We start from the raw sequence: 21,537 nt of genomic DNA on the forward strand, positions 1-21,537 counted from the left end.
AAGTTTTACAACTGATGGTGTCCAGGCAAGGGATGATATAGTCTAAAGTGAGAGTAGGACAGTGATACCAGGAGAGCAAATCCTTGAAAAACTAAGAAGGAAAAATCGGCTCGACTTGGTGAATTATCAGAGGAGGCGTAGAGATGAACGGGTAAGGAAATCTGGAATGATTTCCAGGTCTTTGGTTTGGGTAGCTGAGTCGTTGCGGTGACCTCGTGGGGGGAAGAGGAGGCGCGGGCTTGCAGGGGGAGTTCGATTTAGAATACACTGCGTGAGGAGCCGGCTGTGTCGAAGGAAAAGGACGAATGAAGCCTTCGTGGATTGCTCTGGAGGGACCGAACCCAGCGCCCGGTACTGGGTCGCGAGAGCCAGCGGCTCTGCCAGGATGGATTCTGCACCCCCGAGCTGTTTGTGAGAAGCGGGAAGGCAGGACGGGCCGCCAGCCGGGTCTGCGCGCGGGGCTGTGGGCAGACCGCGGGACCCGCTCTCCACCTAGCACTTCGGGGTCTGCGCGGAGATGAGCTGGGGCCGGCCCCGGCTGTGATTGGCCGGAGCTGCGGGCGCCGGGGGCGGTGGGCGGGCCTGGGCTTCAGGACCTGCTCAGTGATTGGCTGGCAGGTACCCAGAGCCCTAAATCAAACTGTTGGCACCGCCCCTCCAGGAGGCTGGCGCCTGTTTCCAGCCAGCCCCGCCGCCTAGTTAGACTGGAAGCCAAGCCAACTATAGTTGTGGTCACGGAACGATCCCCCCCGTAAACCGCTGCTTTCGGGGGTCGGCTGTGGGAGGAGAGCGGGGATTGGCCAACTTGCAGGGGCCGGGCGGGCGCGGCCTCGGTCGGACTGGGCTTCTGGACGCGCACCTGTCCTGTGCGTCGATTGGGCGGCGGGATCGCCCACGTTACCGGGGGGCGTGGCCGACGCTGATAAAGAGCGGGACCCGCGCGGCAGCTGCGCTCCCTTGCACCGCGGCTAGAGCTCCGGGTGGTCCGCTGGGCGCGGGACTCGGCGGCTCCGCGGGCTTCAGCCGCAGCGTTTTCCCGGCCAGGCATCTGGCCGCAGCCTCAGGACACAAGATGGACCCGTCCTCTGTCACAGAAATGTGAGTGGACTCGGGTGCGGGGGGCTCGGCGCCTCCTCGCCAGCTCCCGCCCCTGGCGCCGGCCGCTGCGGGACGGAAAATGGCGCATTGCAGCAGCTGCGGCCATGCGGGAGCCACCGCCGCGCGCCGCCCCCAGACCGCGCCGCCCCTGGGCAGCGGGGGCAGCGCCCCGTTCCTGCCGCAGCCACGGCCGGCACCCCACGGGCGGGGCGGGGCGGGGCGGGGGCGCGGGGGTCCCACCTTCGTGCCACGCTCTCCTCTCGCCCGCGGGGCGTCCCGTTCGGGTCTGGGTAGCACCGAAGCCCGGGGCAGGGCGAGGTATGGGGGGAGGGGGGGTTCGAGACCCTTTCTTGTTGTCTGATCGAATCTGTAGGGCCTCTGGGAGCTGTAGTGGGTGCGCATACCACTTAGTAACTTGAGCTGCGCTGCCCTCTCCGGATTTGTGTGTGCCCCTCGCCCCAACGGTGCCGCGTTCCCTACTCCCCCACCCCTCTCGGCGGTGAGCAAAGATCCAGGAACTTAGCTGACAGCCCTTTGGCGCCAGGTGAGCAGCTCTGAGAGACTCCAGGGCAGTGGCATGTGATCCCAAGCAGCCATTCATCTCCAGGCCACCTGTATAGGAGGTGTTTTCCCTGTCATCGGGTCTTAGCCAAGTACCTGGAAGAGAAATCGAACTGAGGAACTCTGCCTTCCCCCAACAATTCAGTTTTAGTTTTCAACACAACCCGCATCCGGAGATCCTGAGGGGAGAACGGTGGCCGGACAAAGGAAGGATTTCCCTGTCAGGACCACCAAATATTTAATAGAGAGTTTTCTTTCTTCTTACTGCCTGGAGTCCTGTCTTGGTTCTAGAAATATTTGTGTTGCTTCTCATAGTGACAAAAAAGGGGGAAGATTTACTTATGTGACACATGGGTTATGATTACCCCTGGATATTTTATTGCTGAGTGTTCCCAACTCCCAACAAATAATAAGTGAAATGGTCCCTTCGAATGCTTTATAACCATTTCACTTTTTCTCTATTTGGTTTCTACAGTTTTAACTGTATGTGATAGTCTATGCATTTTGGCCAAGCCCTAAGATTCCATTCCCCTGCCACACACATTTTGGGGAAGAGGGGGACAGACAGGTTCCCAACAGCAGGGAGCTGGCATGTGGGATGAACTGAAGGAAATGGAGAAAGCATGGTGACTAGCAGGGCATCACGAGATCTCTGACCTTAATCTTGTCATTGGGGCCACCATCTTGGACTGCTTCCAAGACCAAATACTGGCTGCTACCTACTCACTGACGTTTCCACCTTCAGAGAACTACATTGCTTAGTGCAGTGGTAACACAAGAGTCTTGTGGCTTCCATGGCTCTGTATCTTTCTTTCCTTTGCTTCCTCCAGTGCTTTAGAAGGAAATAAGAAAGTGATTTTTTGAATGAGGGTGGGTTGGTTATAATCTGCTAGGAAAGCCTCTTTGAGGAGTTATTCCCCATCATTTTTATTATTAGTATTATTTTATTTAAAGATTTTTATTTATTTATTCACAAGACACACACACACACACACAGAGGCAGAGACACAGGCAGAGGGAGAAGCAGGCTCCATGCAGGGAGCCTGACGTGAGACTCAATCCCAGGTCTCCAGGATCAGGCCCTGGGCCGAAGGTGGTACTAAACCACTGAGCCACCTGGGCTGCCCATTCCCTATCATTTTAGACCAAAAGAAATTCACTTAGGGAGGGAGAATTTTCTGGGTATTACTTCTATTGTGAGTAGTCAAGGCATTTCCTTTTTGGTGACTTGTGATTAATTCCTAATGCATTTACTCTTGGACTGCTCCTATGAGGTATGTTTTGTAAGATTTTGCTTCTATTTGAAGAGTTCTTACTGTAACTTCTATTCTCCATTAAGTTTGAGAGATCTTCCTCTGTCGGTAGGTTCTTTCTTGGTAGAGAAAAATCTCATGCCTTAGGTTAGACTTCTGGGAATTCTTTAAGAGATGAATTTAGCCTCCGTGTGTTGGGACACGGAAAGGAGTTTATCTTGAAGACCCCATACTAGATTAATGCCATCTAAGTGTAAGGGAAAGAAAGAACAGAGGTGCCTGGGTGGTTCAGTGGTTGAGCGGCTGCCTTCGGCTCAGGTTGTGATCCCGGGGTCCTGGAATCGAGTCCCACATCAGGCACCGCACAGGGAGCCTGCTTTTCCCTCTGCCCATGTCTCTGCCTCTCTCTCTGTGTCTCTGTATCTTGAATAAATAAATAAAATCTTAAAAAAAAAGAAAAAAGAACAATCTCTGTGTGTAGTAGTGTAAACCAAGATTTCTCTCTGGGATATAAAGAACTAGGGGAGCCTCCTGAGACTTGATACCAAATCTAGAAAAGGAAAGGACAGGATGTCTATGATGCTGTACATTGAGGACCATTATCTATATTCTTGCATCCTGTCTATGCTCTTGGAACAGTTTCATAACTAACACAATTACTTTAGGCCCCAATTCTATCTAAGTGAAACACTCTTCTCTGCCAAAAACAAAGCAAGCAAATAGTTCTGTCTCTACTCTACCTTTAGAAGCCTTGCCTTTGGTGATTCTCCAAGTTGTTCTTACAGTAGCCCCAATATACTAATCACTGTGGGAAACAACTAATAACCGGTTTCCTTTAAACAGAGTCTGTCAACTTGCTTGTCTTTAGGCTTGCATAAAAGAGATGTTCTGTCTGTAGGCTTTAGTCTTTTGTATGGATTTCTCCTAATCTGGATAGGAGTTTTCCAGTTTGACTTCATGTGAAAGGCTTCTTTTTCAGAGTCAGGAAAGTGCCATTTAGTTCAAGGCTGGCATATTTGTCCCTGTAGCCATTGTGCCAGAGGATGTTTGAATTTGGTCAAAGGATAGCTCCAAACAGGATCTCATGAAGCCACCCAGGATGTTCCTGAACCCCATCTAAATGTTATTACAAGATCTTTCACCTTTTGCTTCTTCGTCTATGCTGCATCTCCCTACTTGGTGTCACCAAGAAGTTAGAATCCCTTCTAGTTGCATATAGCCTAATTACCATTACATTTGTGATACGGGGCGAGAATGCATGTGGTTCCTTTCTTGTCTTAGTTACTTTGTGTACTTGGTCCACTTCTCTCCACAGGTCTGCCCCAGCTCAGCCACCCACTGAAGGGGCAGAAGGGACTGCCCCTGGAGGTGGTCCCCCTGGCCCTCCTCCTAATACAACCAGTAACAGACGACTACAGCAAACCCAGGCACAAGTGGAGGAAGTAAGTGGAGAACTTTTTCTCTGAGTTTCCAGATAGTAGAAGTTTAGAAACTTATTTATTTATTTATTTAATAAATACAGGGGGAAATCTCTGAGAAGCAAGGTGTCCCTGAGTTACACAGGGCCAGACTTGAGATTCCGTTGTATTTACCCCTGTCTCGAGCCAGGAAGCTTACTAGCTTTGTTTCTGCATCCCTCACCCCCAGGTGGTGGACATCATGCGTGTCAATGTGGACAAGGTCCTGAAGAGGGATGAGATACTGTCACAGCTAGATGACCGAGCGGATGCCTTGCAGGTGGGAGCATCACAATTTGAGAGTAGTGCTGCCAAGCTAAAGAGGAAGTATTGGTGGAAAAACTGCAAGGTGAGTTCTCTTGTCCTCTCTGGCTTCCTTTCTTGGGCCTAAAGAAGGCAAGAAAATCCTCAAGTTCTACCTTCCTAACCCAAGGTGGCACAGGATCTCAGGCCCTGCAGAACCCTGGAGAGGAAATCTGAGTCTTCTTGACATGCATTACCCGGAATTGCCCACCAGGGTAGGCTAGAGTATTCAGAACCACTAACTGGGTGCCAGCCATACCCTGAACAGTGGTCATTTAGGCTGCTTTTTCCCAAAGACCATGGGAAGATCTCGCATAGCCCTTCCCCACACACAGCCAACATGGACACAATGGCTAGGGTAGGGAGGTATCTATTTAAATACCTGCAGCTTTTAGGAATGAGCTGAATGCTTCGCGAAGAAAAATGAAGCAACTGACTAAAGATCCCAAGTCTGCATCTCTGCTGACATTCCTTTCAGAGCCTTCAGGCAATAGGAGAGAAGCAAAATGGAGCAAGCTGCAGATGCTGTCATGTTTTTGGGAAGCCTCAGCTCTGGTGCAAGGGTGGCTGTTCCATGGGGAACAGGAGGGTTGAGCCCTCCCCAAGAGACCTGCATGTATCCTGGGTGATTTGTGGCTTCTTCCACTGTCCCAAGGACAGAGGAGGTTCTTTTACCACACCCCTAGTGGGAACATCTCTCTCCTCTTCCCCGAATCCAAGGGCCCATTTTTTGGTCAATGTTTCCTCAGATGATGATCATGCTGGGAGCTATCTGTGCCATCATCGTGGTAGTCATTGTAAGTAAGTATCGCTGAGGTTGCTGGTGGGGTGAACAGGTGGGAAGGTCCTGGAGTCTTCTCCCAGCCCTGCCTGCCTGCCTGCCTGCCTGGGGAGTGGGGCTGCTCTGACTGAGGTATGGAGATCGCTGCTGTGGAACCATCACCTGGTTCGGGAGGGAGGACGGGCAAAGACAGGGGACTTCTTTGATGGACGAGCCTGCTCCCCTGCAAGATGCCATGGGAAGATGGCCCCTCCTGTTCTGAGGAAGCGGGGCTGTGCTGTTTGTCACTGGCTTGGGTCAGAGGGAGACCACGGGGATGGGACACCTGCAACGGAAAGGCCCAGATGTCTAGTAACTTGATGTAATTTGCCGTCTTGTTCTCTCCTGTCTCTTTCTCTTCTCCATCTGGGACTTCCTGATTCCTGTGTCCAGTCTACTTTTTTACTTGAGAATGTGCCACCCCCTTCCCTGTTCTCCATCGCCATCCAGACTTACGTCCATCTCCTTCTGTTTGCTCTCTCAACAAACGTCCCCATATACCTTCCTCCACCCTGTCCTGGCTTCTCCATTGCCCAGTCTTCCTTTTCTGTTGCTTTCATTTGCACTGTGTCCCTCAATGCTAGAGTTGCTGCTCGTGGCACAGTCTTGAAGTAACTTCCCAAAGAGCATTAGCTGGTACCTCCCTACCCCCTTCTTATATGCTTTTAAGTTCCCCAGGGCCAAAAAGAGCTGGAGGCCAAGAGAAGAGGAGGGGGTATAGCGGGGGTGACATGCCCAAGAAGGTGCCAAGATCGGGGGAGAACAAGGGTGTTGATGCCCATGGTGTCACCAGGAAAGGCCAGGGCACTGGCAGGAGGTGGCTAGGGACAGCTGGAACAGCAGCCCAGGGCTGCCCTGGTCACTTGGGGCTCTTCTCCTAGGCCAGGCTGGAAGAGGATCCTGGAGTGGGCTCAAAGTCCAACTTGGTTCTGGGCATTGCCCTTTAAGAAAGTTAAACCTGTTTTTGCAGTTATTTCTAATCTGTTAGTCCAAGAATTTCTATGTCTGTTGGGGATCTTACAGCCTTTTGCTTTGTTTTCTGGAGACCTATAGAACACGTTAATTGCAAAAGTACTGGCTTCATTCCCATCCTGGAAGCAGCCCCATAATCTCATAACTACAAGGGGCTGTCTCTCGTCTACATTTTCTGTGGCATTCTGTATTGTTCAGGAGAGCATTAGATAATTTCAAATGGCCATAACTGGGGGCTCTCAGTTAGTTTTAGTTGTTGGCATAGATAGAGAACGAACGTTAACTATAGACAGACAACGAGTCAAGGGCCTAATTTGAAAAAACAAGGTTGGAGGAAGCCACTTCTTGCCAGCTCATTGGGGACGGTCCTGCTCCTCCCTTCCCGTTGATAAAGTGTGAGGTGTTAGAATTGAGGATCCTTGGGCTCTCAGGGATTCCTCTCCTCTATACTGTTCCCATGTACTCACCAAAGACAGGGTTGAGGCAGGAGGTCCTTCCTGAGGCTGGCCGAATCTGAGTATTCAGAGAAGTCTAGGATCCCTGCCACCCTGGTCTTGGCAGGGAGGCGGGATGGTCTGTGGACAGGTGTGTTTGTGCACTGCTGTGCTGTCATGGGGCATCTAGAGCCACCTGTCTATTCTTCCTGCATTGTGTTCCCCTTCTAAACCACCACATTCTGATTTCCACTTTGCCTCCTTGCCTTTCCTCTCTGCATGGTTTGTGGGGGCAGACAGTGGGACCTGAGGATGGGAGACACAGCTGGGCTTCAGGATAGGTTGTGGAGTGGGAGAGACCCAAATTTGAGGGGAGGAAGGTGGCTGGGAGCAGGAAGGGGGAACATCCATCACCCCTTAGTCCTCTTGTCTTCTAGCCCACAAGCAAAAAGAGGCTGAGGCCAGGCCAGGCTGGGTCTGGATGTTCACTTTCCATGCAGCAGCATTTCATTGCGCAGAACCATGCTTCCTCTCCCTTCGCCCCTGCTTCCCACATTCCCTTCGTCCTGCCCCAAGGCAGGGCCGAAGAGCTGGAAGAAAGCAGTCAGTATACCCTCCCAACGGCCCCCCTCGAAGGTCTCCACTCTCCTCTGGGCTCCTCCTTGCCTAATGCAGGGGGGTCACCGCTGGAGAAGAACCACCACTGTCCTCGATGTGTCCCAAGCCTGGAGCAAATTCACCCTCTTGGCCCACCCAGCCCCAACATGGGAATTTTTTCCTGGGTCTCTGTCCCTTTGTAGCTCCCCAGATGTAGTTGGCTTTGTTCTCTTGGGGATGCTCACCCTTCTACTTTCTTTCTTACCCCACCCCATGCCCTCTTCTGTGTCTTTGCCGTGTCCCTCTTCCCTCCTGCCACCCATGTGCATGAGCAGACGTGTACCCAAACTCCGGGACTTTGCAGTCAAATGAAGCTGAGCTTCCTACATCCCCTTCTTCCTTGGTTTGCCATGAGGCGATGTGGGGTTTCCACTGTGTGTCTGTCATCACCTCCGTGTTTTTTCCTACCCCCGACCTCATACTTGTATAGAATAAGAACAGTTGTACTTCCACCAAAGGCATGTGGCATATTTACCAATTTCATGTATTCTGCACAAAGGCAAAAAATATAAATTCCTACCACTAAACTGACTTGGTTGTTGTTTGGGTTGGAGTAACTGAGGCGGGTGGGGGAGGGGTGGTTTTCCTTCTACAGTGTGATGTTGCTCAAGGCCGGAAGGCTCACATGTGCCGCATGGTACTCAAGATGAAAGATCTGTGTTGGCAGAGGAAGTGGTCTCTGCCCTGTCTTCGTACCTGGCACAGCCCAGCTCTCCCAGGTGCTAGCGAGAGGAAGTGATGACAGGAAGCTGAGTGCATGTCTGAAACATCACATCACAAACCGCTACAGGATTTCTCAGACACCACCCATGTACCTCCTTCACGGGTCCTCAGGCTGCCCAGCCTGACCTAGGGGGTACCCAGATGAGGCCTCCACCAACACACCCAGCTCCCCAGCAGCCTTACCTGCAGTTGAGGGAGTGAGGACCCTGTAGGTATCCTGAAATACTCAGTAGCTGTCCAAAAGGGCATGACCTTAATTGCAGCTCAAGGTTACACAGAGCACAGCATGGTGCCCCAGGGCTTCCTCTGAGCACCTTCATTTCATGCCTTGAACACTGCAAGTTGGTGGGAGTAGGCCTGGGTACAGGGCTTAGTTGGGTCCAGTGTGGGGAAAAGACAGGAAAGTAGAAAAGCTTTGTTTCTGAGGACACAAGGGACTTTTACTTGACTAGGGTTCAAATGCTTATGTGTTATGGCCCAATCCCTACCTTTGCCCCACTGTCCCTTACTTGTTCCTTTAAAAAAAAAATTTAGAAAGAGAGCAGGAGCATGAGTTGGGGAAGGGGCAGAGGGAGAGAGAATCTTCAAGCAGACTCACTGCTAAGCGTGGAACCCACTGCGGGGCTCTGTCTCATGAACCATGAGCTCATGACTTACCCGCTTACTCCTTAATCTCCTCTCATTTTCTTTTCCTACCACAGGCTCATTTTTAACCTCCACCCAGACATTCTGCTTTCCTACCACCCTCTCACCCCTTCACATTGTGTTCAGCCCAGGGACACAATGAAAAAAGGCAGAGACCTACACAGAGACAGAGTACCCATGATCTGTGCCTTCTTCATGCCTTTCTTGGAGTCTTTTTGAGCTCTGAGACTTGGCTAGAGTCCTTCTGGGAGAACGTGACTACTCTTCTTTTATCCTGAGGCAGGAGAGTGGTTACCACTTAAGAGTATTGGCAGATCTTGGTGAGGTAGCTAGGAGAAGACAAGAGAGAAGGAGGTTGGTTTCAGTTGGGGTAATTCCCAAAGTAGGGCTGTGGGGACTGCTGGAACTCAGGACACTTGGGCTTCATCCTCATCTAGGTGGGGAGGTGGCTAGAGCTGGCTGATTCACAACTGAGGAGGGGTAGGGGCAGGGCTGAGGGCAAGCAGGTGTTTACCTTGTCATCTTTGAAGTCCCAGGAACAACAGTGCAAGAAGGAAGAGGCCGCTGGCAAATAGGACTCCAAAGGTTGTTTCCTGCTCTTTAGGTTGAGATCAGTGTGGGCAGAGATCAGTAGGTGGGAATTATGTCTGAGCCCAAGCCCGAGCCCACACCTGCCCCAGCAAGAGGGACAAAGCTGAGAGAGGAAGAGAGGGAATGTGCAAGTGTCCCCATCCCTGGTTAAGGAGCTCATAGCAACAAATGTTCTGCTTTCACCCAGGAACTACACACACTAGTATTCGTACTTGTTAAAAGTTGTCAGATGTTTGTGTGTTCCTCCACACAGAATTTCCTGCCTCTTCCCCTGCTTGGAACTTTTTTTTTTTTTTTTTTTTTTTTTGCTTGGAACATTTTTAATTGCTTTGCAAGAGAGACTTAGGTTAGATTAGTTGTTGACAGGTAAACTGGAATTTTGCAGCTAGCTGGGGAATGATGTAAGCTGAGACAAAACCCCAGATTTTGGGAAGCTTGCAGGCTGGCAAGCCGCCAAATAATGCCCAATGCTCCTGGATGTTTGCGGGTCTTGTTTAAAACCTTTCAATGATATTCTGTGACTTCAGGATGAAATTCCAGCTTGCAGGCCCATTGTGATCTGCCCACTAAAAGCAGTAAAGGATGTAAGGCTGTAGGGGAGTCAAGCTGCCCATATTTCATATTTTCTCTCTTACCATTTGCTAGGCAGGTGACCTTGGGCAAATTCCCTAACATCTGTAAGTGCCAGTTTGCTCATCAATAAAATGGGGGTCGTGATAATAATACATGCAGTCATACAGCTAAGTGCTCAGTAAAGCACTTGATTCATGTAAATGCCCAATAAATGTAATTATTCAAGTTTCAGAGCTGCTTCTTTTCCCACACACCCTTGGCTCTAGCTGTGCAGTTCCCCAAATGTTCCTGAGACTATAATTTGGCCTTCACATTCAGCTTGCTTAGCTGGCGTGTCTCCTCCAGGCCATCCTCCCTGACTGCCTAGTCCATCCCTCCAAGCTGACTAAGCTCCTTGAGGGCAGGAACAATTCACCCTTGGTCTCCAGCTCTCAGTATATTGCCTGGCACCCTGGAACCTGGGGTGTAATGGAGTCTCAGGATGTAGTGGCAGCTATGGGGACTGTCATCTCAGGAAATAAGAAGTAGAAACGGAACAGAGTGCTGTGGGAAGCAGAACAAGGCCAGAGACGAGCTGGGGGCAGGAGAGCGAGGAGCCCCAAGTATAGAAGTTGAGAAAGGACGGCACTCCTAGTACCTGGTGGGGCAATCCAGGTGCTGACACTGAGGGGCTGTTCCAGGGAGATGTGGGTGATCTGACAGGTGTAAGTGGTGCCCTCAGGGCCTGGTTCTGCGGTCAGGAAGGAGGAGATGCTGTAGGTGCCGTCTGAGCTTTGCCGGAGGCCAGAGAAGGAGGCACCAGAGACCGGAACTGGGGCTCCACCTAGCTCTTCTCGGGTCCACTTCACAGTCATGTCCAGAGGATAATAGCCAGCGATGTTGCAGACGAGGGTGGCTGGCACAGCTTTGTTCGCCAAGCTCAGTCGTACTTTGGGGGAAGCTGGAAGAAAGAATGAGGAGTGAGTTTCCAGAGGGATCTAACCTGATAGCAGAGTTGCCCAAAGCCTGCTTTCTTTTCTTGCTGGTGTGGAAGCTGGAATTAACCCTTTAGTGGAGAGCCAAGGAGGGGGTGGAAGGGGTCCACCCTGGTTGCAGGCCAGAAGGGGGCACGTCTTCCACAGGTAATTGAAAAACAATAGTAAAACTTAGTAAAACCAAGTAAAAGTTAGCTTCTTAACATCACTATTAGCTTGGGATGCCTGGGTAGCTCAATGGTTGAGCATCTGCCTTTGGCATGGGGCATGATCCTGGTGTCTGGGGATCGAGTCCTACATCGGGCTCCCTGCAAGGAGCTTGCTTCTGCCTCTGCCTATGTCTCTGCCTCTCTCTCTGTGTCTCTCATGAATAAATAAATAAAATCTCTAAAAAAAAATCACTATTAGCTGGTGATTTTCAAGGACATCAGTAATGGAATACTCCTGCCAATCTGACGGCCCCCATGGCCCCTCGGTTTGCTGCTGCTCCTCCCCAGGATGTGGTCCAGAGGACTGGGGTACTTGGGAGCCAGCCAGCCAGGACAGGGCAGCAGAATCCTGGATTGGTAGACTGCTTGGTGGAATTATCCTGGAGTCTGACAGGGAACAGTCTGTGCTTCTAGAATGGAGGTGGCAGTTAGGTCGTGGCAATGCATTCTGCCTCTCAAGAAATTGCCCTTGTGTTGGACTCTGTCCTGAAAACCACTCTCATAGGCATATCCCTTACCCTCTCCCTGGAGAACTGAGTATGGCCTCACCTTGGATGTGGAAATGGATGTTTTGTTGAGCTTGGTACAGAGAGGTGGTGATCTGACAAATGTAGGTCCCCTCGTCCTTCAGAGTGAGGCTAGGGAGGGTGAGGGAGGCGTCCCCGGCCAGGAGTAGCTGCTCAGGCTCCAGGATGGCGCCCTCCCGCTTGGCGTGCTGCTGCCCTTTGGTCCACCTGTACACCATCTGGCCGCTGCCCTTATGTTGCCGCCGCCATTCCACACTGGTCAGGACCAAGCCCGGTGCCATGGAGAAGCCACAGTGCAGGGAGGCTGAGGACCCCAGCAGCAAACTCAGGGATGGGGTCTGTGTTGTCACTTGGAGCTCCACTGTAGTGAGAAAAAGAAGGGTGATTGTGGGCTACTTCCTCCTTGAGTCCCCCTGATCCCTAGCTATGGACATGTTGTAGGCATACACCTGCCCCTGCCTCCTCCTCTGGACAATGAGGCCAGTTGAGTTCAATTCCCACTAGATGGAACACAAAGAAATAGTGCTCTGGGAAGGCAGCCTGGCACACATGATAATCCTGAGAATTCTGGAGTCACTTAATCCTGGACAATCTGACAAAAGCTATGGACTTCTCACCAAAAAAGTACATATGCAAAATTATGAGTTACTGTTGACTCTCAGGTCAGACCACTGGAATAGCAGAAAAAACTTTGGAACCCTGTTTCTTCCACTTATTAGCTCTGTGACCTTGGGCAAGTCACTAAGGGTTGCCAAGGTCATCTGCTTAAGGCAAGGCTGCTGTGAAGACTAGGAGTAAGAGGGTTTTTTAAAAAATATATTTTATTTATTATTTCATGAAAGACACACAGAGACAGAGAAGCAGGCTCCTTGTGGCCTTATGTGGGGCTCGATCCCAGGACCCTGGGGTCACGACCTGAGCCAAAGGCAGATGCTCAACCATTGAGCTACCCAGGTGCCCCAGGAGTAAGAGTTTTAAAAAACACACAGTAGCAGTATTTGTGCCAAATGTGCTGATTTGAATCTAATGAGGAAGACAATCAGACACATCCAAATAGTGGGATATTTTATGAGACAGTGGGCATGCACCCTCAAAGTGTCCTTGCCAGGAAAAGAATGTTCTGGACTTAAGGAAGCTAAAGGCACAGGACAGCTAAATATAATGCATGATCCTTGTTTGAATCCTGGCCTTAAAAAAAAAAAAAAAACCAAAGCAACCCAGAAAGCTACAAAGAACATTATTAGGGCAACTGGAGAAGTCTGAATTTTGACAGTACTACTGTATCAATTTGAAAATTTCTTCAGTCTGATGCTTGGTGGCATACCCTCCTTGGCAGGGAGGAATATTTTATCACTGGTAATATTCAAAATGGCCAATATGGTGATAGTGTAATGGTGAAAATATGTTCTTGAATTCTTTACACACTGTAGCCCCTTATTGTCTGCACCATTGTAGATTGCTCCCCACTTTGGTTTGCTGCTGGGGTGATGGTTTTGTGATTATGAAGGAAACATCCTTGTCTTTGGTTATAAACGTTTTCTTTTTTTAAATGTTGTGTTTTTTTTATTTTTATTTTTATTTTTTTTCAATTTTTATTTATTTATGATAGTCACAGAGAGAGAGAGAGAGAGAGGCAGAGACACAGGCAGAGGGAGAAGCAGGCTCCATGCACCGGGAGCCCGACGTGGGATTCGATCCCGGGTCTCCAGGATCGCGCCCTGGGCCAAAGGCAGGCGCCAAACCGCTGCGCCACCCAGGGATCCCTAAATGTTGTGTTTTAAACAAATACATGCCATACATGGAAACTTTTGGGGTGAAGTGTTGAGATATCTGCAACTTTCTGTTAGTTCGGGGTGGGGGTTATTCTATCCTTTCATCTATCAAGAGAGTGGATGTGGCAAAATATTAATAACTGGTTAATCTAGGTGAATGGTATACAAGTATTCATTATGGTTGATACTGGACAGACATGAGAACCCCTCTTTCCTGATGTGGCAGGATAAATTTAGGTTGTACCACAGAAAGCTTCGAGTGTTCTGGGGCTTTCTATGGACAGGAGGGTAGCCCCCTAATCGCTGGACTTGGTTGTCTCTTTTTGGAGGCAAAATACTGGATTTGATCAATTCTAGAGAAACCTATCATCATGATCTCAATTTCCTATACCCTCTGGTATGTGCTGGGTGGGAGAGTGTAAGGGCCAGATTTTACTAACAAGAGATAATGAACAAACTTGTATCCCTGTGCCTTGCTCTAACCATCCTGAAACACCAGACCAGGCTGGCTTTCACTGGGATACAACTGTGCATGGCTTAATAAGACTGCTAGGGACAGCATATGTGAATAGAGCATCACATGTCATTTCCTCAGATGAGGGAGGTGAAAATCATTCAAATCCAATTATTTGGGTCTTTCAGAGAAGGGGCCAAGGCTAGGGGACACCTTGAAATGACTGATATGGACAGAGGTGTACTTGTTCCCTTCCTTTTCCTCCTATTCCCCCATAGCTGACTACTTGAAAAAACCCAAAATTTCCTTTCTGCTACTTTTAATCTTCTCACCGGCAGTCTGTACTGTCCCACGGGGGCTCAAGGGCAGGTTCAGTGTGGGGTGCAAGACAGCCCCATTTTCAGCATCCCTGGGAGTCTTCATCACCATGGAGATATCAGGTCCCTCTCCAGATACCTGCACGTTGGTGATGAACCAAGCTGCCTTCTCAGTGGCCTGGAGAAAATAGTAGGAGATCTCACACGTCACCTCCTTCCCGTTGCAGTCAGCATGGAGCAAGGCCTCAGCCTGGGGAATCTGTACCAAGTTCACTGGGGGAGGAGAGGACACAGATTTGGTTGGATTGAGGACACTTGGGCCCATGGAAAGCAGGTGCAGCGAGTGTACTTGGGAACTGGGCTGTCTCGCAGAGGGAGCCCAGAAAGATTGGGACACAGGGTGGGGGGCTCTTACCTGAGGCCTCGAAGGTAATGGATGGGTTGTCTTTAGCCAGTGTGCCCCCTTGGAAATCGGTGAAGCCTTCCAGGGAGCCATCATCCAGCACTGGTACCTGCCTCAGCACGAGCAAGGCCTTCACCATATTCCTACTGCCGGCAAAACCTCCAGGGTTCCTACCTTCCTCCACCAGGAAGCAGTCTAGGACCACATCCACTGCTTGCCACTGCCTTTCTGCTGCAGGTTAAAGATGGGGTGAGCACCCTCTTGCCCAGAGAGTTGCTCCTGTGCTCGTCGTCACCCACCCCAACTGTGGAGTCATGGAGTCTTCTAGGGTCTTAGCTGGCTCTGTGTCCCACTCTTGTCACCTCCAAACCAGCCTTCTGGGAAGCACCTGCTACTCTAGGTACATACTTGGTATGAATTATTGAAAATCCTGGATTTGCCTTGCTCAGAAGAGTTTGTTTTTATTTTACTACAACTGTCACAGGAAAAACTCTCTTTGGGCAAAGGCATTCTCAGCAAAAGCAAATAAAGAATTGCCACTGGGAGGGGAGACAGGACACTTGTGTGGCAAGGGGCATTGGCAGCCATCTTCTCCATTTCCCAGCCAGCCCACTGAGTCTCCTCTGCTTTTTGCCATTAAGGTGGCCTTCCTCTCTTCCACGTTCAGGGCTCACCTCCTCCAGGGATTTCCTAGCCAGGAACCCTTCCTTCTTGGGTGTCTGCTCCCAGGCATTGTCCTCTTCAGTAGGCCCACCACCACATCCACCCAGGAGAACACACTTTTTCTTCATCTGGCCTTTCCCACAGTCTTCCTTCTCCCTACTGGTGCCTTACTTTGCCAGCCTTTTTTCCAGTTGGGCTTAGGAGGCAATTGGAGGCCATCCCCGGCCCTTCCCCACAACCTTCTCCCCTTCTGGCATCTCAGGAATCTTGGGGTGGGTGGCTATCACATCTGCCCTGGGCCCAACATTTCCCCTCCCCAGCCAGCACCCCGCACTCACCTGGGTCTGCAGCCGCACTGGACAGAGCCAAGCAGAGCAGCAGGTACCACCCCTTCTCTGGGCCCATGGGGGCCGCCCTGGACAGCCAAGCAGAGCAGCAGCCACCACTCTGCTCCTGCCCCTCTCCCCAACCGCCTTTTTGCACCAGCTCCTGCTGACTGGTGCCTCTGAGCTGCGGAAGAGGAGTCTCTCCAAACCACCCCTGCCGGCCTGTTGCTTTCTCTTCAGTCCTCAGCCCACTTTCGCTTTCACTTTGGCTATCATCGTGGCTGCCTTGCCTGTCAGTGAAGCCATTAGGTGCTCGTTCCAGAGTCCTCTTCATTGTTCTCCTTTTTGTCGCCTCACCCCGCCCTACCGCCCCATGGCTCCCACCCTCCTCCCCCTTCTGCTTAAGACCTGACTTGACGGCATATACCCTTTTGCTCCCCACCCAAGAAAGTGGAGCTGAAATAAGGGGGAGACTGAAGCCAGATGCAGGATCCCCAGTAGCCTGGGGACTCTCTTCATTTTCTGTGGGTGCCACACCACTTGCAGTTCCCATTCCCTGACTTGGGCGGGGCCCTCACCACTAGTCTGCACTGGAGAAAGCTCCTCCTTCAGATCTCTGATCTGGAGGAGGAGGCCGGGAGTGGCCTGCACCTGGAGAATGGATTTCAGAGAGAGCACCGCTGGGAGAGCTTCTGTGTGTGGCTGGCTGTCACTTTATTTTGCGGAGTTTCTAGGTCAGTGATACAGCACATGGTGTTTCGTAGGGGAAACTGTGTTCTCCAGCTAAGGCCATAGCCCTCTGGTGCAGGGCAGGAGTGAAAGTGGGTGGGCCAAGACACACTTGAGTCCCTGTGTCCCACCTTCCACCTCATCCCCATGTGTCCTTTTCACTGACAATCTCCAAAAGGCACTTTCTCAAGTCTGCACATAGGAAAGGGTTCTGATAACAGGATGGTACTGAAACTGGGGACGGGGGTGGTGGGGCAGTCTTGTTCCCCCTGGATGGCCACTGGGGTGGGATAGAGGCTGAGGTTTTATTGTACTGATGACCTGCCCACCCCTCTCCGTGGTGCACAAGCTCAGCAGTAGGAAGCGGGTTCTGGTTTTCGGTAATCTTCCTGAATGGGGATGGCGCCACCCTCTTCCTCCCTGGGGCAGCTGTAAGGACAAGGCTCCACAGGCACCACTGGGTATTCTTCTTTGTCTGCGGGAGGAGAATCAGATGAACCTTCACTGGCAGTGAGGGTGGGGGGGTGGTGACAGGAGTGGAGATGAGCCAAGGAGGGTCAGCTTAGCTGTCAGGGGGTTGCCAGCTAAGAGGGAAGACAGAGAAGGTGGGAGCCAGCGTTGGGAAAGATGGAGTAAGGAAAGCTTCCCTGAGGTTCCAGGCATGGGCAGGGGGCCTGGGATGGTAGGGTAGGGAACAGGGACAGGACTGGAAACCTGTATGTTGTCTCTTACTTAGCCTGTATTTTCTTTGTTGGTGGAAGAACAGAGCTCCGATCATGGTGAAAGCAAGAAACATTCCAGAGAGGATCACAAAGATGCGGATGCAATCTGAGCTGCACAGAGACCTTTGGGCTGTGACAGGCAGAGGCCACACAGGGTTTTTGGAGAGAGCCTAGGCCTTGACTCCCCTCAGCCTAGGCCCATTGTCACCTCCCCTCCCAACTGTCACCCATCCCCTCCCCTACTGCTACCACTGGACTCAGTTCTTTCCTAACCCGTAGACTCTGCTTCTCCCCCTTCTAAACTCTCCTCCTAGGAGCTTTCTGGCTGGCTTCCCTCTCCTGTATGCAGTCTCTCTGGGGGTAGAGAACAGGGAGAGAAAACTCACGTGGCCAGTGGGTGGAGAGAGCTGGGGCAGGCAGCCACCTGAAGTCAGCCAGGGTCTGCACCTGCCGGACTGTGCTGGTCTCCTGCATCTCTGGAAAAAGAAACAGACTGAGCAGGAGCTGGGGAATCTCCTAGGCCTAAGGAAGGCCTGAGGCCTAAGACGCACAATGAGATGGGAGGGCTGACTGGCTGGCCAGGCAACTTACTTGGGGAGGGTGGTGATTGTGGCGAGAGCCTTACTATACCTGTCACTGGACAAAGCGTTGCCTGGAACTTAATTTTGGCGTAAGGTAAGTGGGTGGGTTGCAAGTGTGGGCCCCGGGCTGGAGACGGATGAGGTATCAGTAAGGGGTTTGAAGGAGGATCACATTCCGTACACTGCTTGTCCCTGCACTTCCAGCCCTTGGGGCAGTCACACTCCGCATTTGCCGTGAGAGTGCAGTTTCGAATAAGAAGACCTGGTGACAGAGGGCGGGGTGGGGGGGACAGGGGACACACAAGCAGCTCAGGCCTCAGAGACCTGCAAAGTGCACTTGCTAAATCCTGCCCTGAGCTCCCAACCCAGACCCACAGTGAGGGACTCCTGCCCCTCGCTCCCTGTCACCTAGTGCCTCTGCCTCTATTACTAGGGTCATTAAAGGGAACACTGAGACCTTTTAGAAAATTCATTCATAGGTAAGCAGTGTAGTAGTTCAGTTACAGAGTCCTCATAAGGGTCCTGAGGGGGAACATTTGTGCAAAGGGGCCACTTGAAAGTCTGCTACTCTATGTAGGCTGGCACATGGTTTCTGAAATTCTAGCTAAGCTGGAGAAATAATAAAAGAATCCATAACACAGCTGCAGACATTGCACTTCTTCATTTTATAAGAGATAAAATTCTAAAATAAACAAAAACATGGGCCACACACACATACTCATTTTCCTAAACTGGCTTTTGTGTGAAAAGAAGAAAGATACTTCCCACCGGCTGGTATTGTTATATCCTAAGAAAGATGTACTCCGGGGTCCAAACAAATGCATGCTTCAGATGCAGCCAGTTCATCAATAAGGGGTCGCTTATCTGAAATCTAGGGACCTAGGGCCACTTCCCCTCCTGTTTTTTTCACTTACCCCTTCTTGTCATGATCTGAGTTATACACCCATTCCAGCAGCCCCCCAAATTCTGCTTTCCCCTTCGCTGTAACACTAGAGTTCTCCCCAGGGCATATGCCCAGGTCACCCCATTTCCCAGCATTGCCTCCACTTGCAGTAGCCTCGAAGTGACAAGCTCTGACCCCCTCCTCTTTGCTTCTCCACACCCAGCTCTGCCACCTTGCTCCCCCGGAGGCTTGCCCATCTCACCAGAGTTACAATGCCGACAGCTCTCACAGTGGCGCCGGGCGTGGTGGTCTGGTGAGAAGGAGGCCCCCGGTATGCAGGGATCACACTGAGCAGCCTCTCCATGCCTTTCACAGTCTTTCACGAGGAAAGTTCCTGTGAGCAGAGGTCTAGGGTCAAGGGGCAAGGAAGGCCACTTCTCTGCCGTCTTCAGGGCAGGACAGGATTCCTCTCCTTGCTTGAGCTCAGACACACTCTCTGCTCCCCCCCTACCCCCAAACTCCTGGCGAGGCCTCCTCTCTTACCTGGCTTACACATCTGGCAGCACCGTTCTCCCTGGACCTGGTAGTGTTTCTCTGGACAGCGCTTGGGGGCTGGGGTGGCTGAGAGCCCCGCCAGGGTCCCCAGAATCCACAGCCAGCAGGGAGGTGGCCGGGCCATGGTTCTCACTCAGGGGAGCTCTTTTTGCACCCCAGTTGCAGACTGCTGGCCTTGGTGGAGCTGGCACGTCCAGCTGGGTGCTGGTACCTACTCTCTGTACCTCCTGGGCAGCAGCTGCAGGCCCTCTTCAGAAGTTGGCTTCAGGTGGTAAGGCGACCTTTGATGGCAGCTGAAGCTCTATTGTGCCTGTTTTTTTTTTTTTCTCAGAACAGCGACTTCCACCCCCTCCCCCTTTTCCGTGTGCTGGGTGCCAGCAAGAGTATTAAAGGGCAAGCTTTGTCAGAAGATCTGCTGCTCTTCAAAGGCATCCATCACCTCCAACATGCCGGCCTCTCCCGGTTTCCATCTGGCTCTTTTTTTTTTTTTTTTAAAGATTTTATTTATTTATTCATGAGACAGAGAGAGAGAGGCAGAGACACAGGCAGAGTGAGAAGCAGGCTCCATGCAGGGAGCCCAACGTGGGACTTGATCCCGGGACCTCAGGATCACACCCCGGGCTGAAGGTGGCACCAAGCCACTGAGCCACCCGGGCTGCCCTCCATCTGGCTCTTGTGCTCACTAAGAACATAACCCACTCATGCCCGTCTCTTTTACAGAATGTTGGTTGCATGGGTCACTACCTCTCCCCTTCACACGCTTGTGCACAGAGATGCCCACGTTGCCCCCTGTTCACAGTTTACAAACTAATAAGAGTTTAGAGAAGGAGGGGGACCTCAGTACAGGTCTACCAACTTTTATCTGAAACTCTTGGGGTCAGATAGGTTTTAGAATTCAGGATTTTTCAGATTTGGGGGAGAAACTAGCCCTGCAAAATGCCCTCACGGGGCTGGCATAGCACTCACAATCAAGCACAACATTTCTGCAGCAAAAGAATATTGGGGCACCTGGGTGGCTCAGTCAGTTAAGCATCTGCCTTTAGCTCAGCTCATGACTCTGGTGTCCTGGGATTAGAGTACTGGGTCAGGTTCCCTCTGCTCCTCCCCCCAGCTCATGCTCTCTCTCTCTCAAAAAAAAAATATATTTTAAGATTTTATTTATTTATTCATGAAAGACACAAAGAGAGAGAGAGAGAGAGAGAGAGAGAGAGAGAGAGAGAGAGAGGCAGGCCGAGGGAAGAAGCAGGTTCCCTGCAAGGAGCCTGACGTGGAACTTGATCCTGGTTCTCCAGGATCACATCCTGGGCTGAGGGTGGCGCTAAACCGCTGAGCCCCCCGGGCTGCCCAATATATATATTTTTTAATTTTTAAAAAAGAATGAACCATTGAAGCTAAGTGGGTTTCATAAGGACCGTAACTAACCCTTGCATCGAATGAGGTCTGGTTTTATGGCCAAAAGACTTTGCTACATAATTGTTCAGAATTGCATACAAGGGACTTACACCCGTGTCCTCCTCTCAGCTAGGAGATCACATGCAATCTCATTTCATCCTCCTGCCAGCCCATGGGGTGGGTATCACTGTCCCTCTGGGCCTTCCCTTGTCACCTCACTACCGATTTCATTCTTCCCAGCCTTGGCACTTGGGATGAGATTCCCCGGGTAATTGCTTGCCTGTTTCTGCTGTTCTCCTGGGAAGGCTGATCTGGGGATATTGGAACTTGTTGGACTTTTCTCTCTTTGAACCCACAGTTTATTTCTCCAGGCCCCTTTTCATTCGGGGGCTTTGGCGTTGTTTCCACACTGCTCATAAAATGTCACACTCCTGTGACCTCACCTGTTAGCTCTGTTCTCTCACTCACTCTGGTTTCCTTTCTCTTCATATTTTCCATCCCCCTGCTTTCCTCCAGGCCCCTCTTCTCTTCAAGAGGGTCCTCACACGTGGGAAACCACATGTGAGTGTGATCTGAAGAATTATTTCTACACAACCTCTTCTCCCTTGCAGGCAGGGTGCCTGAATTCCAACCTCAGAGAGACAACCTTGTCATCTGAGGATTGTGCTGTCACTAACAGTCCTGTCCCATCCCCAGATATGGTCATTCTTTTCACTGTGAATCTTTTTTTTTTTTTTTTTAATTTAGTTATTGAGGCACCTGGGTGGCTCAGTGGTTGAGCAACTGCCTTTGGCTCAGGTCGTGATCCTGGGGTCCTGGAATCGAGTCCCTCATTGGGTCCCCACAGGGAGCCTGCTTCTCCCTCTGCCTATATCTCTGCCTCTCTGTGTCTCTTATGAATAAATTAAAAACAAAAGTCTAAAAAAGGATTTATTTATTTGAG

At 51.0% G+C, this 21,537-nt stretch overlaps 3 protein-coding genes across 6 annotated transcripts; 1 reads left to right on the forward strand and 2 right to left on the reverse strand.

The window, feature by feature from the left end:
• The first annotated feature begins 704 nt into the window (after positions 1–704).
• On the forward strand, positions 705–8,082 carry VAMP1 (vesicle associated membrane protein 1). Of its 2 annotated transcripts, none has more exons than XM_072799250.1 (5): positions 705–1,098; positions 4,228–4,354; positions 4,560–4,718; positions 5,422–5,473; positions 7,336–8,082. In XM_072799250.1, exons 1-5 carry the CDS (start codon positions 1,073–1,075, stop codon positions 7,566–7,568), a joined length of 597 nt encoding a protein of 198 aa, XP_072655351.1. In that variant the 5' UTR covers positions 705–1,072; the 3' UTR covers positions 7,569–8,082. The 2 variants fall into 2 exon arrangements, with proteins under 2 accessions (XP_072655351.1, XP_072655350.1); XM_072799249.1 differs by having other exon boundaries at positions 929–1,098; positions 5,886–8,082.
• A 610-nt stretch (positions 8,083–8,692) lies between these two features.
• On the reverse strand, positions 8,693–16,435 carry TAPBPL (TAP binding protein like). 2 transcript variants are annotated; one of them, XM_072799246.1, is made up of 7 exons: positions 15,745–16,435; positions 14,756–14,971; positions 14,356–14,613; positions 11,820–12,158; positions 10,725–11,027; positions 9,438–9,521; positions 8,693–9,252 (listed from the first exon to the last, which is right to left on the reverse strand). In XM_072799246.1, the coding sequence occupies exons 1-6, from the start codon at positions 16,283–16,285 to the stop codon at positions 9,442–9,444; spliced, it is 1,737 nt and encodes a 578-aa protein (XP_072655347.1). In that variant the 5' UTR covers positions 16,286–16,435; the 3' UTR covers positions 8,693–9,252; positions 9,438–9,441. The 2 variants fall into 2 exon arrangements, with proteins under 2 accessions (XP_072655347.1, XP_072655346.1); XM_072799245.1 differs by having other exon boundaries at positions 14,756–14,974.
• Positions 16,423–19,622, reverse strand: CD27 (CD27 molecule). Of its 2 annotated transcripts, none has more exons than XM_072799247.1 (6): positions 19,191–19,622; positions 18,910–19,041; positions 17,775–18,026; positions 17,570–17,659; positions 17,194–17,313; positions 16,423–16,936 (listed from the first exon to the last, which is right to left on the reverse strand). In XM_072799247.1, exons 1-6 carry the CDS (start codon positions 19,324–19,326, stop codon positions 16,812–16,814), a joined length of 855 nt encoding a protein of 284 aa, XP_072655348.1. In that variant the 5' UTR covers positions 19,327–19,622; the 3' UTR covers positions 16,423–16,811. The 2 variants fall into 2 exon arrangements, with proteins under 2 accessions (XP_072655348.1, XP_072655349.1); XM_072799248.1 differs by having other exon boundaries at positions 17,814–18,026; positions 19,191–19,612.
• Positions 19,623–21,537: the final 1,915 nt, after the last annotated feature.

This window comes from Canis lupus, chromosome 25 (assembly GCF_048164855.1).
Source record: "Canis lupus baileyi chromosome 25, mCanLup2.hap1, whole genome shotgun sequence".
NCBI classification, from domain to species: domain Eukaryota; kingdom Metazoa; phylum Chordata; class Mammalia; order Carnivora; family Canidae; genus Canis; species Canis lupus.

What these genes read in the sequence shown, in the direction of transcription:
- VAMP1 (XM_072799250.1), top strand. Translation starts at nt 1,073, where the DNA reads ATGGACCCGTCCTCTGTCACAGAAAT. An exon ending in CCCAGGCACAAGTGGAGGAA is followed by an intron (nt 4,355 to 4,559) that starts GTAAGTGGAGAA and finishes CCTCACCCCCAG; the next exon opens with GTGGTGGACATCATGCGTGT. An exon ending in CATCGTGGTAGTCATTGTAA is followed by an intron (nt 5,474 to 7,335) that starts GTAAGTATCGCT and finishes CTTGTCTTCTAG; the next exon opens with CCCACAAGCAAAAAGAGGCT.
- CD27 (XM_072799247.1), bottom strand. Translation starts at nt 19,326, where the DNA reads ATGGCCCGGCCACCTCCCTGCTGGCTGTGGATTCTGGGGACCCTGGCG. An exon ending in ACAATCACCACCCTCCCCAA is followed by an intron (nt 17,660 to 17,774) that starts GTAAGTTGCCTG and finishes TTCTTTTTCCAG; the next exon opens with AGATGCAGGAGACCAGCACA. An exon ending in TCTCTCCACCCACTGGCCAC is followed by an intron (nt 17,314 to 17,569) that starts GTGAGTTTTCTC and finishes TGCCTGTCACAG; the next exon opens with CCCAAAGGTCTCTGTGCAGC.
- TAPBPL (XM_072799245.1), bottom strand. Translation starts at nt 16,285, where the DNA reads ATGGGAACTGCAAGTGGTGTGGCACCCACAGAAAATGAAGAGAGTCCC. An exon ending in CATCCATTTCCACATCCAAG is followed by an intron (nt 11,028 to 11,819) that starts GTGAGGCCATAC and finishes TCTTTCTTCCAG; the next exon opens with CTTCCCCCAAAGTACGACTG. An exon ending in CACCTGGATTGCCCCACCAG is followed by an intron (nt 9,522 to 10,724) that starts GTACTAGGAGTG and finishes CTCAACCTAAAG; the next exon opens with AGCAGGAAACAACCTTTGGA.